Consider the following 14283-nt stretch of genomic DNA (forward strand, 5'->3'; position numbering starts at 1 on the left):
CCCCATATATTTATCTAGGAAGTTTGTTATATTTTTATGTTCAAGTATTTCATCCATATTAAATACTGTTTTTATATGGTGCATGTAACGGAAGCGCTCAACTTTATTTTTTTCATGTAAATACTCAGTTTCAACATCATTTGTTAAAAAAACTATTTTCTTCCCCATTGTGTGGCCATAGCAGTCTTATATAAGGTCATTGATTACGTGCACACGTGCTTAATTTTGAGCTCTCTATTTTGTTTTATCATCCATTTATTTTTCTTTGTGCTAATACCACATTATTTGTATCTTTATAGCTTTGGGTAATGTGTTATAAAACCAGGAAGTGTAATACCTCTTTGTTATTCTTTTTAAAGGGTGTTTTGCTAGTTATAGCTCCTAAAAGAATTTGAGAATCTTAAATATATTTCTGCAAAAAAAAAGTACCACGAAGATTCTGATATTACATTGAATTTCTATGTGGCTGTGCATGTTGACATCTTAACAAAATGAAATTATCTGATCCTTGAGCAAGAATATGTTTGAGTGGGTTTAATGTCCACATTTTTTGGATTTACAGTTTTACTTCTGCTTCTGATTTCTAGTTTCATTCCATTTTGGTCAGAAAATATACACTGTATGATTTCAGTCTCCTTAAATTTATTAAGACTTGTTATGCGTCCGAACAGAATACTCTGTGTGTGATTGAGAATATTATGTATTCTGCTGCTTTTAACTGTAACGTTCTGTATATGTCTCTTAGGTCTAATTGGTGTGTAACGTTTAAGTTTTTTATTTGCTTATTAATCTATCTTTTTTTTATATTTATGATTGAGAATGAGGCCTTGAAGTCTATAATTATTGTGCTGCTGTGTATTTGTTTCTTAACTTCTGTCAATATTTGTTTTATATGTTTGAGAGTGCTAATGTTATATAACAGTTATATGTGTTATAGATTCCTGGTAAATGGATCCATTTTGCCATTATATAATACCAATCTTTATCTTTTGTAAGTTTTTTACTTAAAGTGGATTTTGTCTAACTATGGCCACCCCACCCACTTGTGCTTACTGTTTGAATGGAATATATTTTGTGTATCCTGTCACTTTCAGTCTGTTTGTCTCCTTAAAACTAAAGTGAGTCCCCTAAAGACGCACATTGTAAGATTTTGTTTTTAACTCATTCAGCTATTTTACTTTTTTAAGGGGTTCAATCTGTTCATATTTAAAATAATACCAGAAAGAAATAAAATTACTAGTAGTGTTTTGTTTTTGATTACTTTCTGTGCTTGTCATAAATACGTTTTCCCTCATTTCCTCTCTTACTGCCTTTGTTTTTGTTTTGTTAATTTTGTAGTGGCATACTTTGATTCCTTTTTCATTTTCTTTTGCATATCTTTTATAGGTATTTTTGTGATCACCTTGAAAAATGAGAGTTTATTAAACATAACAATATGCTTAAATCCCATGACATCTTTACTTCAATTGAATATAAAACTATACCTTTTTACATCCTTTGTTATTAATGTCACACATTATATCATTTTGTATTGTGTATCTATTAAGAGATTTACGCAAATTTGTGTTTTGGTTTATTAAATTCTATGGCAGGATTTTCAGTGTTATGCACCATTATTATAGTAGAGAATTGTAGATCTATGTATATATTTACTTTACCATTTCTTATAGAACTATACACATGGTGACAAAGACTGACAGCTTTTGTTTATCTTGTAACATCTTTTTTTTCCCCCTTATTCTAGAGGTAAATTTTTCCAGATAAAATTTTCTTTGTTGGCAGTATTTTTTTGCTTTTATGACTCAGTATTTGTTAAGTGAAATGTCTTTAATTTGCTGATAACTTCTATTTCCTCATTATTTGCTGTGGCTCTGTAATAATTTTTTTAACTTAATTATTGTATTCAGCTCCACAATTTTTGTTTTTTTAAAAAAATACTTTTAATAGTTTTTAAAATCTCTGTTGATATATTCATTTCTTCATGCACTGTTTTCTTGATTCTGTTTAGTTGTCTACATTCTATTTTTGCTCATTGAACATGTTTAAAATGATTATTTTGAATTCCTTGTCAGATAGTACAAAGATCTTAATTTCTTAAAAACTGATTTCCAAAGAGTGATTTTCTTCCTTTAAATGAATATTATTTCCTGTCTTCTCTCTATGCCTTGTGATCTTTTGATGACATTTGGAAATAGACTGACTCTATAGACTGCCTCAGCCCCCCAAGTAGCTGAGAGTACAGGTGCGTGTCACCATGCCCGGCTAATTTTTGTATTCTTTCTAGAGACGGAGTTTCACCATGTTGTCCAGGCTGGTCTTGAACTCCTGAGCTCAAGTGATCCACCCGCCTCAACTTCCCAAAGTGCTAGGGTTACAGGCGTGAGCCACCATGCCCAGCCTAGTTTGTATAATTAAGTTGCTGGCATGTAAAAAGCTTTCTTTGCATTTTCATCTATATTCTTCCACCTTTATCTGAATGATAGCATAATTTATTCCTAATTCATAATCAGTATTTTATACCATATTTTGCAATATTTATATTGTTCCTCCAGTAAAAAATGTAAGTCTTTTCTCTGCTTCTACAGGCTAGATTACCGCCTTACCATTTTGTGTAAAAAGAAGAGCAACATATTAATAAGTTTCTCTAGTATTATGTAAGTGCTTATTTCTTAAAAATTATTTTCTCAGAGCTTTTTATCAATAATTATAATGGGGTTTCTGTGAAACAGTGCTGTAACTGTATACTCCTGATTCAAAAATGTGTACTTTTTATGGATAGCCAGTCATGGTTGAAAATTGTAGCTATCTAGAAGGATTCTTCATCAGTAGTCCACTATGTTTATTCAGAATTTTATGGGTTATAGTTTCTTTTAATTTTGCTTTGCAATTTTGTATTTATTTGTTACAATTTTTATAATAGGCCATTTCACATTCATAGTATTTTTTAGTTTTTATTCATATAATTTTGTATGACAGTATTCAGCTCTGTACATTTTAAGACAGTGTGAGGCAAAAGTCAAATATGAATCAGCCATATGTTTATTGCCAATTTAATTATCTCTGTGTTTGACTGAATAAGTATCACCCCATTTTGTTTATGACTCTTATATTTATATTTTTGTTGGTCATCAATGGTGGTTTTATTCTGTTTAGGTGAGGAGTCATGAAAATTGTTGTAATTTCAACATCTATTCATTGGTGAATGTATATTTTCTTTTTGTGAGAGAAACACTTGTGATTTGAAGGTAATTTTTAAAAAGCTTTATAACTCTGTATTTCTTTTAGGTGTAATTGTTTATTTTTAATTGTCCAAAATAGATAACATAAAATTTAGAATCTTAAATATTTTTAAGTTACACAGTTCTGTTATGTTGGGTACATTGACACTGTCATGCAGTATATCTCCACATGTTTTTGTCTTGGGAAACTCGAACTCAACATACATGAAACTACTCATTTTCCTCATTGACCCTTTACAAACACCTCTGTATTTTGTTGCTGAGTGTAACTACTTTAGATGTCTCATAGAAATGGATTTATACAATATCTGTCTTTTTATGGCTGGCTTATTTTACTTAGCATCATGCCATCAGATTTATCTTTATTGTCAATGTTAGAAGATTTCTTCCTTTTTTTTTTTTTTGGATGGAGTCTCGCTCTGTTGCCAGGCTGGAGTGCAGTGGTGCAGCCTCGGCTCCCTGCAACCTCTGCCTCCCGGGTTCAAGCAATTCCCCTGTCTCAGCCTCCTGAGTAGCTGGGACTACAGGCACGTGCCACCATGCCCAGCTAATTTTTTTTTTTTTTGTATTTTAGTGGAGACGAGGTTTTACCATGTTGGCCAGGATGATATCGATCTCATAACTTCGTGATCCGCCCACCTGGGCCTCCCAAAATGCTGGGATTACAGGCGTAAGCCTACACACCTGACCCGATTTTCTCCTTTTTTAAAGCTGAGTATTATTCCATTATTTGCATATTATAAATTGTATTTTTCCATTCATGTGGTGAGAGAAGTTTAGGTTTCTTTCACATATTGATTTTTGTGAATAATGCTACAATTAATATGGGTGTGCAAGTAACTATTTGACCATATACATGAAAGATAATATCTGTGCTACATTCTTTTTCATTGGTCTAATTGTCTGCCTTTATGCTAGTACTAAACTGCATTTATTACTGTAGTTTTGTCATGTGTTTTGAAATCAGGAAGTGTGATGCTTCCAACACCTTTCCTCATTTTAAAGATTATTTAGCTCTTCATGGTCTCTTGAGATTTTATTTGATTTGGGCATTGTTTTTTATTCCTGCAAAAAATGAAATTGAGAATTTGAAGGGGATCACATTGAATCTGAACATTACTTTGGGTGCTGTAAAGATGTTGTACAGTATTAATTCTTCCAGTCCTTGAACATGAGCATGCTTAAGACTGTGTTTAATTTCCATATATTTGTGGATTTTTTTCTATTACTAATTTTTAGTTTCATTCCATTTGGTCATAATAATAGTCTATAAGATTTCCATTTTTAAAAGTTTGCTAGGCCAGGCATGGTGGCTCACACCTGTAATCCCAGCACTTTGGGAGGCCGATGTGGGCAGATCACCTGAGGTCGGGAGTTCGAGACCAGCCTGACCAACATGGAGAAACCCCATCTCTACCAAAAATACAAAATTAGCCGGATGTGGTGGCACATGCCTGTAATCCCAGCTACTCCAGAGGCTGAGGCAGGAGAATCGCTTGAACCTAATAGACGGAGGTTATGGTGAGCCAAGATCGTGCCATTGCACTCCAGCCTGGGCAACAAGAGCGAAACTCAGTCTCAAAATTAAAAAAAAAAAAGTTTGCTAAGAATTGCTTTGTGCCCTAACAAGTGATATATCCAAGAGAATGTGTTGTGAGCTATGGAGAAGATTGTGTACTCTGCTCTTGTGTGGAGTGTTTGCTATATGTCCGTTAGGTGTAATTTTTAGAGTGTTTTGAAGTCCTCTGTTCTTATATTTAATATTCTACCTTGCTTTATAACTTATTACTGAAAGTGGGATATTGAAATATCTTACTATTATTATATTGCTGTATATTTCTTCAATTTTGTTAATGTTTACTTTATATATTTGGGAACCTGATGATTATATATATGTTATCGTTTTCTAGTAAATTAATCTTTTTACTATTATTTAATGTCCTTCTTTGTCTCTTGTGAGAATTTTGACCAAAGTATATTTTATAACAGTGTTTGACCTAAAATGTATTTTGCCTTATATAATCTTGACCTAGTTTCTTCTGCTTTGGTTAACATTCTAATAGAATGACTTGTACCATCCTTCTTGTAGTCTATTGTCTTCTTCAGATTGAAAGTGAGTATCTTGTACAAAGAATGTAGTTGAATCTTGTTTTTATACCAGTTTATGTCTTTTGATTGGGAAGTTTATTACATGAATCTTTAATTTTCTGATAGAGAAGGGTTACCATTGCCATTTTATTGATTGTTTTGATTTTCGTTGCTGTTTTGTCCTTCTTTTTCTCCCTTTTTGTCTCATTTTTTCACGTTTCTTGGCTGCTTTTATGTCTTTTGAGAAATGACCATGTCCTTTGACCACTTTTTAATGAGATTATTTCTGTTTTTCTTGTAGATTTAAATTTCTTTTTTGTTTTTTGTTTTTTGTTTTTTTTTTTCAGATGGAGTCTTGCTCTGTCACCCAGGCTGGAGTGCAGTGGCCGGATCTCAGCTCACTGCAAGCTCCTCCTCTGGGGTTCATGCCATTCTCCTGCCTCAGCCTCCCGAGTAGCTGGGACTACAGGCACCCACCACCTCGCCCGGCTAGTTTTTTGTATTTTTTAGTAGGACGGGGTTTCACCGTGTTAGCCAGGATGGTCTCGATCTCCTGACCTTGTGATCCGCCCGTCTCGGCCTCCCAAAGTGCTGGGATTACAGGCTTGAGCCACCGCGCCCGGCCAGATTTAAATTTCTTATAGATTGTGAACATTGGTCCCTTGTCAGATGCGTAGTCTACAAATACTTTCTCCCAGTAGGTTGTCTGTTAGTCTATTGATAGTTTGTCATTTTTGATTGTGCTTATTTGGATCTTTTTTTTTTCTTTGTTAACTTAGCTAGTGATCTGGTGATCTTGTTTATCTTTTAGAAAAACTTATTTTATTGATTATTTGAATGGTTTTCTTGGTTTCAATATTTTTTTGTTCTGCTCTGATTTGAATTATTTCTTTTCTTTAGCTTTGGATTTACTTTGTTGTTTTTCTGATTTCTTTAGGCAAGGTATCAGGTTGTTAACTTGAGATCTTTCTATCTTCTTGATATAAAAGTTTAGCACTATAAACCCTCCTCACACTGCTTTTGCCACATTCCAAGGTTTTGTTACATTTTGTCACTTTTTTTTTTTTTTTTTGAGATGGAGTCTCACTCTGTCACCCAGGCTGGAGTGCAGTGGCGCTACTTCCCACTCACTGCAACCTCTGCCTCCTGGGTTCAAGTGATTCTCCTGCCTCACTCTCCCAGGTAGCTGGGATTACAGGCACATGCTACCACGCCCAGCTAATTTCTTGTACTTTAGTAGAGATGGGGTTTCACTATGTTGGCCAGGCTGGTCTTGAACCCCTGATCTCGTGATCTGCCCACCTCGGCCTCCCAAAGTGCTGGGATTACAGGTGTGAGCCACTGCACCCAGCCTCGTCACCATTTTTATTTGTTTCAAATAAGTTTCTGATTTCTGCCTTAATTTCATTGTTTCCCCAAAAGTCATTCCGGAACAAGTTGTTTTGTTTTCTGTATTTGTGTAGTTTTGAGGGTTCCTCTTGCTATTGAGTTTTGAGTTTATTTCACTCTGTTTCAAGAAGATGATTTCAATTTTTCTGGATTTTTGAAATTTGTTTTGTGACTGAGCATGTGGTCAATCTTAAAGTATGTTCTGTGCACAGATGAGAATGTATGTATGTGTTCATTAGATGAATTATTCTGTAGATGTCTATGAGGTCCAGTTGGTCAAGTGCTGAGTTTAAGTCCAGAATTTCTTTGTTAGGTTTTTGCCCTGATGATCTGTAATGCTATCTGTAAGGTGTTGTCTTCCACTATGGCTGGCTAAGTCTTTTTTTTAGGTCCAGTAATAATTGCTTTATAAACCTGGGTGTGCCAATGTTGGGTGCATACATATTTAGGATAGTTAAATATTATTGATTTATCTATTTATTTATTGAATCCTTTATTAGTATGTAATGTGTTTGTCTTTTTTACTATTGTTGGTTTAAAATCTGTTTTATTAATACAAGAATAGTGACCACTGCATTTTTTTGTTTGTTGGTTTTTTTCCCATTTGTGTGATAGATGTTACTTTTTCCCTTTACTTTGAGTTTATGGGTGTCATTATACGTGAGATGGGTTTTTTAAAGCCAGCAGAAGGTTAAGTCTTATTTTTTAAAAATCTGACCACTTTGTGTCATTTTCTTTTTAATTTTTAGAATTTTTTTTTTTTTTTTTTTTTTTTTTTTGAGACAAGAGTCTCATTCTGTCACCCAGGGTGGAGTGCAGGCATGATCTCAGCTTCCTGAAACTTCTGCCTCCCGGTTTCAAGTGATTCTCCTGCCTCAGCCTCCCAAGTAGCTGGGATTACAGGCACGTGCCACCACTACGGGCTGATTTTTGTATTTTTAGTAGAGACGCAGTTTCGCCATGTTGGCCAAGCTGGTCTCAAACTCCTGACCTCAGGTGATTCACCTGTCTCAGCCTCCCAAAGTGCTGGGATTACAGGCACGAGCCACCATGCCTGGCCACCACTTCGTGTCTTTTAAGTGGAGCATTTAGACTGCTGTGTTCAAGGTTAATATTGATATCTTAGTTTTTGTTCGCTTCATGTGCTCTGTAGTCTTGATTGTGCAGTTGCTTTGTAGGGTCTGTGGGCTATGTACTTATGTGTGTTTTTGTGGTAGTAGGTATCATTCTTCCATTTCCGTGTTTAGAACACTCTTAAGAACCTTGTGATGCCAGTTGAGTGGTAGTTAATTCTCTTAGTGATTGCTTGTGAATTCTTTGCTTATGAAACTTAGTTTGCTGGAACATAAAATTCCTGACTGGAATTTCTTTCTTTTTTTTAATCTTTTTCTTGTTGTTGTTGTTGTTGTTGAAATGGAGTTTCACTCTGTGGCCCAGCCTGGAGTGCAGTGGTGCAATCTCAGCTCACTACAACCTCCACCTCTGGGGCTCAAGCAATTCTCATGCCTTAGCCTCCCCAGTAGCTAGGACTACAGGTGAGCACTACCATACCCGGCTAATTTTTTATATTTAATAGAGGCAGGCAGCTAACTTTTTGTGTTTAATAGAGGCCGGCTTTCACCATGTTCCCCAGCGTGGTCTCGAACTCCTGAGCTCAGGTTATCTACCCACCTTGGCCTCCCAAAGTGCTGTGATTACAAGCATGAGCACTGCACCTGCCCTCTTTCTTTAAAAATGTTAAAAACAGACCCCCCAATATCTTCCAGATTGTAAGGTTTCTGTGAGGAAGTCCACTGTTTGATAGCATTCATTTTTTAGGTAATATGACCCTTTTCTCTAGTTGCCTTTTGTTTTTTTATTTCATGTTGACCTTGGAAAGTCTGAATACTATGTGTATAGTATTCAGATACTATACTTATACTTAGGGATGGTTGTCTTGTATAGTATCTCAAAGGATTTCCTTGAATTTCTTGTATCTTTATGTCAACCTGTCTAGCAAGATGGGAAAATATTTCGTAGATTATATCCTTAAGTATGTTTTCCAAGTTGGTTAGTTTTTTTTCCTTCTCTCTCAGGAATACTAATGAGTCATAAGTTTGACCCCTTTACATAATTCCGTATCTCTCAGAAGCTGTGTTTGTTTGTAGTGAATTCTTTTTTCTTTACTGTCTTCTGACTGGGTTGATATAAAGGAGCAGTCTCTGAGCTCTGAAATACTTTCGTCTGCTTCGTCTATTCTGTTTTTAAGGCTTTGCATTGTATTTTGAAAGTCCCGTAGTAAAATTTACAATTTTTAAAGTTGTGTTTGGTTCTTTCAAAGGAACTAATGAGATCCTTTTGAGGTTATGAAACACTCTGGCGTTGTATATTGCCAGCGTTCTTTTGCTGTCTCATCTGAGGGAGCTGGTGCTTCTTTTGCTTTTGAATTTTCTGTGATTTGGATGGGGCTTGAAAATGTTTTTAATTCTTTTTTTTCCTTGAGGTTTTGGCTGTGGTGTATGTTGTGTGTAATCAGTTGGTGTCATTTAAGGTTGTTTTCAGAGGCAGAGGCTCTGTCTAGGTCCCTGGGTTGTAGATAAGTTCCTGCAGTGGATTTCATAGAGTGCTTCGTGTTGAAGCAATGGATTCTTGTTTGTGGTGGAATTCAGGCTTCAGTCCAAGTACATGGCGCTTAAGAGTGTTCTGGGGAGGGAAGATCGTGTGTGAGAAATTATTTTCTCTCCAAATTTATTTTGGGGCCTTGGTGATATTCCCTTCAACTGCTGGCACTGCACCCATTTCCTTTGCTTCAAGGAGGGCTTTGGTGGTCTGTGCTCCCCCCTCCCTTAGGGACAGTTCACACTTTTAGGTCACCAGGAGACCCGTATTTATATCAGGGGTCCTGCTGTTCTCCTTTGTCTGCAAAAGTAAGGGTGGATTTTGGAATGTTTCTGTGAGTCGTTTGGTGATGCAGCGGCTGGAGGATGGAAAATCACCAGGCAGGGCAATTGCACCATGGGTTTGTAACCAGTATTGTACCTGCAGCCCAGGATTTTTTTTTTTCTTTTTTTTTTCTTTTTTTTTTTTTTGAGACGGAGTCTCGCTCTGTCGCCCAGGCTGGAGTGCAGTGGCCGGATCTCAGCTCACTGCAAGCTCCGCCTCCCAGATTTAGGCCATTCTCCTGCCTCAGCCTCCCGAGTAGCTGGGACTACAGGCGCCCGCCACCTCGCCCGGCTAGTTTTTTGTATTTTTTAGTAGAGACGGGGTTTCACCGTGTTAGCCACGATGGTCTCGATCTCCTGACCTCGTGATCCACCCGTCTCGGCCTCCCAAAGTGCTGGGATTACAGGCTTGAGCCACCGCGCCCGGCCGAGCCCAGGATTTTTAGTCCAGCGGATGGCTCTGGGGCCCACCCAGTTTGTGGTCCCTCAACTCAGCAGGTCTGTCTCCAGTGTCTTCCCTGGGAGCAGGCTGAATTGGCGAGGCTTGTTCCAAGCCATCTGCATTGAAATGGCTGAGCTCTTCCAGATGTTCTAGGCTGCTAGGCTTCCTGGGATATAAACCATGGCTGGTCATCTGGCCACACCCTTCCCAGTTTATTCATGTGAATGAAGGGGAACCCAGCTCCCATGCTGGCTCATGTTGCCATGTCACACTCTTCTCTGTGTGCTGACAGTGTGGGCTTCTACCCCACTTAAGCTCAGACCACATATATCAGCTGAATATTATTAGTCAGTGTGCGGAAGACCTGGGCAGCTGGCACTGGGCCCATGGATTTGTCCTCTGGCCCTTTGGGGTCAAGCACCATCTGTGATGTAAGTGGATGCTGTGCTGTGGGCACCCTTCTGCAGGACCAGCCAGATTCATGGTGCATGGATCAGATTCACCTCAGTCCCATGACAGCTACAATCCTGCTCCCTCTCAGCCTGGCAGACAGCAGGAGATGGATCCCCTCAGTGCAAGATGCAGAGCCTCGGAGGATGGGCACCTATGGTCAGCTACAGCTGCACAGCACAGTGAAAACTTCAGATTTCCACAAGAGTTTAAGCTGTGCCTCTGCCTATTCTCCAGGTGGCTCCCCCTGCCAGTTCACAGACGTATAGGGATCATATGAGATTCTATAATCAGGAGCTCAGGCTAGATTTAGCTGGGAAATGCCTTTCAAGGAGAAGGAACCAAAGTGAGAATCTCAGAGGTCCATGGCTAGACTGTGTTGCCATGGGGTTTCTTCACATATCCCTTCCTTAAGTCTGGTCTGGATCTAGGAGCCAGTCCTGGTGCCCAGTGACTTTGAGCAAGCTTTCCATCTTCCTCTTCAGCCACAGTGTCTGCATTTCTTCTGAATTAAGCTTTCTCTCAAAAGATCTGTTTAGAGTGTGATGTTTTACACAACATTTTGTTTTCTGTCCTTGTAGTGAGTGTTTCCTAGCTGCATCTAGTAAGTCATCCTGTCCTTTGCTTAATTTTCTATGTTAGCTTTGTAAAGTATATGTATCTGACTCTGAAAATAACAAGTGGGATATTTTGTTAATTTTATATTTCAGCTGTGTCTTCTTCTCATTGCACTGAAGACTTTTTGCCAGAACAGGGCATGAAAGATTCATTCCAAAAGGTGATACTGAGAAGATATGGAAGCTGTGGACTTGAGGATTTACACTTAAAGAAAGATGGGGAAAATGTGGGTGAGCGTAAGGATCAAAAAGAAATTTATAATGGACTTAACCAGTGTTTGTCAACTCTACCTAGCAAAATTTTCCCATATAATAAATGTGTGAAAGTCTTTAGTAAATCATCAAATCTAAACAGACAAAGCATAAGACATACTACAGAGAAACTTTTCAAATGTGTACAATGTGGCAAAGTCTTTAAATCTCACTCAGGCCTTTCTTATCATAAGATAATTCATACTGAAGAGAAACTCTACATATGTGAGGAATGTGGTAAAACCTTTAAATGGTTCTCATACCTTACTAAACATAAGAGGATTCACACTGGAGAGAAACCATACAAATGTGAAGAATGTGGCAAAGCTTTTAACTGGTGCTCGACCCTTACTAAACATAAGAGAATCCATACTGGTGAGAAACCCTACAAATGTGAAGAATGTGGAAAAGCCTTTCACTGGTGTTCGCCCTTTGTTAGACATAAGAAAATTCATACTGGAGAAAAACCCTATACATGTGAAGAATGTGGCAGAGCGTTTAACCGGCACTCACATCTCACCAAACATAAGACGATTCACACTGGAAAGAAACCCTACAAATGTAAAGAATGTGGGAAAGCCTTCAACCACTGCTCCCTACTTACTATACATGAGAGAACCCACACGGGAGAGAAACCCTATAAATGTGAAGAATGTGGCAAAGCTTTTAACTCATCATCAATTCTTACTGAACATAAGGTAATTCATAGCGGAGAGAAACCCTACAAATGTGAAAAATGTGACAAAGTCTTTAAGAGGTTCTCATACCTTACTAAACACAAGAGAATTCACACTGGAGAGAAACCCTACAAATGTGAAGAATGTGGCAAAGCTTTTAACTGGTCCTCAATCCTTACTGAACATAAGAGAATTCATACTGGAGAGAAACCCTACAACTGTGAAGAATGTGGCAAAGCCTTTAATCGGTGCTCACACCTTACTAGACATAAGAAAATTCATACTGCCATCAAACGCTATAAATGTGAAGAATGTGGCAAAGCTTTTAAACGATGCTCACATCTTAATGAACATAAGAGAGTTCAAAGAAGAGAGAAATCTTGCAAGTATAAAAAATGTGGGGAAGCTTTTACTCACTGCTCAAACCTTACTACGTAAGAATTTTTACTGTCGAGAAATCCTACAAATGTAAGGAATATGGCAGAGTCCTTAAATCTTGCTCAAGCCATTGAAGTCACAAGATAATTCATACTGGAGAGAAACACTACAAATGTGAAGAATGTGGGAAAGTCTTCAACCATTGCTCACACTTTATTGCACATAAGAAAATTCATACTGAGAAAAATTCTGATTTTAAAAAATGTGGCAAAGTGTTTAATAACTGCTATGAGCTTACTCATGAGAGGTTTTATGCTAGATAAAAGCAATAAAAGTGTAATGATACACATTACATTTATCTGTGGAAAGATGTCACCAAATAAAAGCCTTCGAGTGCACAAGGTGTAATGATAGTGATACATTTGTACGTGGAAAGGCTTCAAAAATATAAGCCTTAGAGTAACATAAGAGTTTTTATCCTGAAGAAAAACATTACAAATATAAAGATTGGTGCAATACTTTTACTTATGTTACAGATTTTGTTGTACATGGGAGAATTTATGCTGAAGGGTAACCCTCTAACAGTTGCTCAAATTTTATTCAATTTTAGAGAATTTATATTGGAAAGAAACCCTACAACTGTAATGAATATGAAAAAAATATTTTAAAAGTACACCTTAGAAAACGCTAGAGAGTTTATATGAAAGCATTTAACAGATGCAATAAATATAAAAAATTAATCAAAAATCAAGTCTGAATGAACATCAGAAGATTCACAGTAGAAACCACTAAGATGCTAACACTTTCAATGTTATTTGAAATCAGGGTATTGATTACAAAGAATAATTCAAAGTTAACATAATTTAGTTAGGCTAAACAGGAATAAGAGACTAATATTTTAGAACTTACAATTGTATTCAAAGTACACTGTTTTTTGCATTGAAAGAGTTTTAGATTTTTACAAAGGCAAATTTTGATGTAATTCAACTCTCAAATTACTTGATGCTGTGTCTTTATTCCTAGTGTCTGTGTAAAAGCATGTGGTCAATTTCTGCTGCTCGGAGCTTTGAGAGGTTCTATATTAGGATATCATTTATATGCTTTTCAACAGAAGATTGAGGACACTGAAATGTGAGGTGTGTGAAGAAAGTCTACACGGAGAAGCTTTTGTGGTTGACTTATAAAACTGTTGTAAGTGCTGCATGAGATAGATGTTCAGAGTAATAGTCTTGTGCATTATTCAAATTTTAGTAAATTGTTTTACCGATTGTACATTAATATAGTGGATTTTGTAATGCTTTTCTTAGACTGTGTGAACTTCACTTGTTTTAATAAAACAAAATTGTTTTAATGTGTTAAGACAGTTGTGCGTTGAATTAGGTGTTATCCTGCCACCAACATTAGCCTATTTTACCTTACTCAAGTTTTTAGGTAACAGACAGTAACAACATACTGTTCAGTAATATGGTGGCATGGCGTCTCTAGTGATTCTTATCCTTAGTGACTTTAAACTTCAAATACGTTGGAGAATACTGTTTCCATAGGTTACATTTTTATTATTTTTCTTCGAACTATAGAGTCATTAAGATGGTTATTATGAAAATTACACAGGCATATAATCAAAAGCCATATATTTCTGAAGTATGTAGAAGATGTTATCTTACATTTTTCTTTGAACATGCAACCTCTATGGCCTTCCCAACACACATAGACTCTAAGTTTTCACTTACATGAAAGTTTAGGGGGCCGGGCGCGGTGGCTCAAGCCTGTAATCCCAGCACTTTGGGAGGCTGAGACGGGTGGATCACGAGGTCAGGAGATCGAGACCAT

The 14283-nt window shown here is 37.0% G+C and overlaps 2 protein-coding genes across 3 annotated transcripts in view; both read left to right on the forward strand.

Moving 5' to 3' along the window:
- The window catches only part of ZNF682 (zinc finger protein 682), a 36598-nt gene extending 22786 nt beyond the window's left edge, over positions 1–13812 (forward strand). For both annotated transcript variants that reach the window (XM_009193994.4, XM_009193993.4), the window contains exon 4: positions 11240–13812. In XM_009193994.4, coding sequence (XP_009192258.2) covers positions 11287–12513 — 1227 coding nt within the window. In that variant the 5' untranslated portion in view covers positions 11240–11286 and the 3' untranslated portion in view covers positions 12514–13812. The remainder of the gene's footprint in view (positions 1–11239) is intronic.
- Positions 1–14283, forward strand: part of LOC101007196 (zinc finger protein 506) — a 504157-nt gene that overhangs the window by 237936 nt on the left and 251938 nt on the right.

Source organism: Papio anubis, chromosome 20 (assembly GCF_008728515.1).
Source record: "Papio anubis isolate 15944 chromosome 20, Panubis1.0, whole genome shotgun sequence".
NCBI lineage: Eukaryota > Metazoa > Chordata > Mammalia > Primates > Cercopithecidae > Papio > Papio anubis.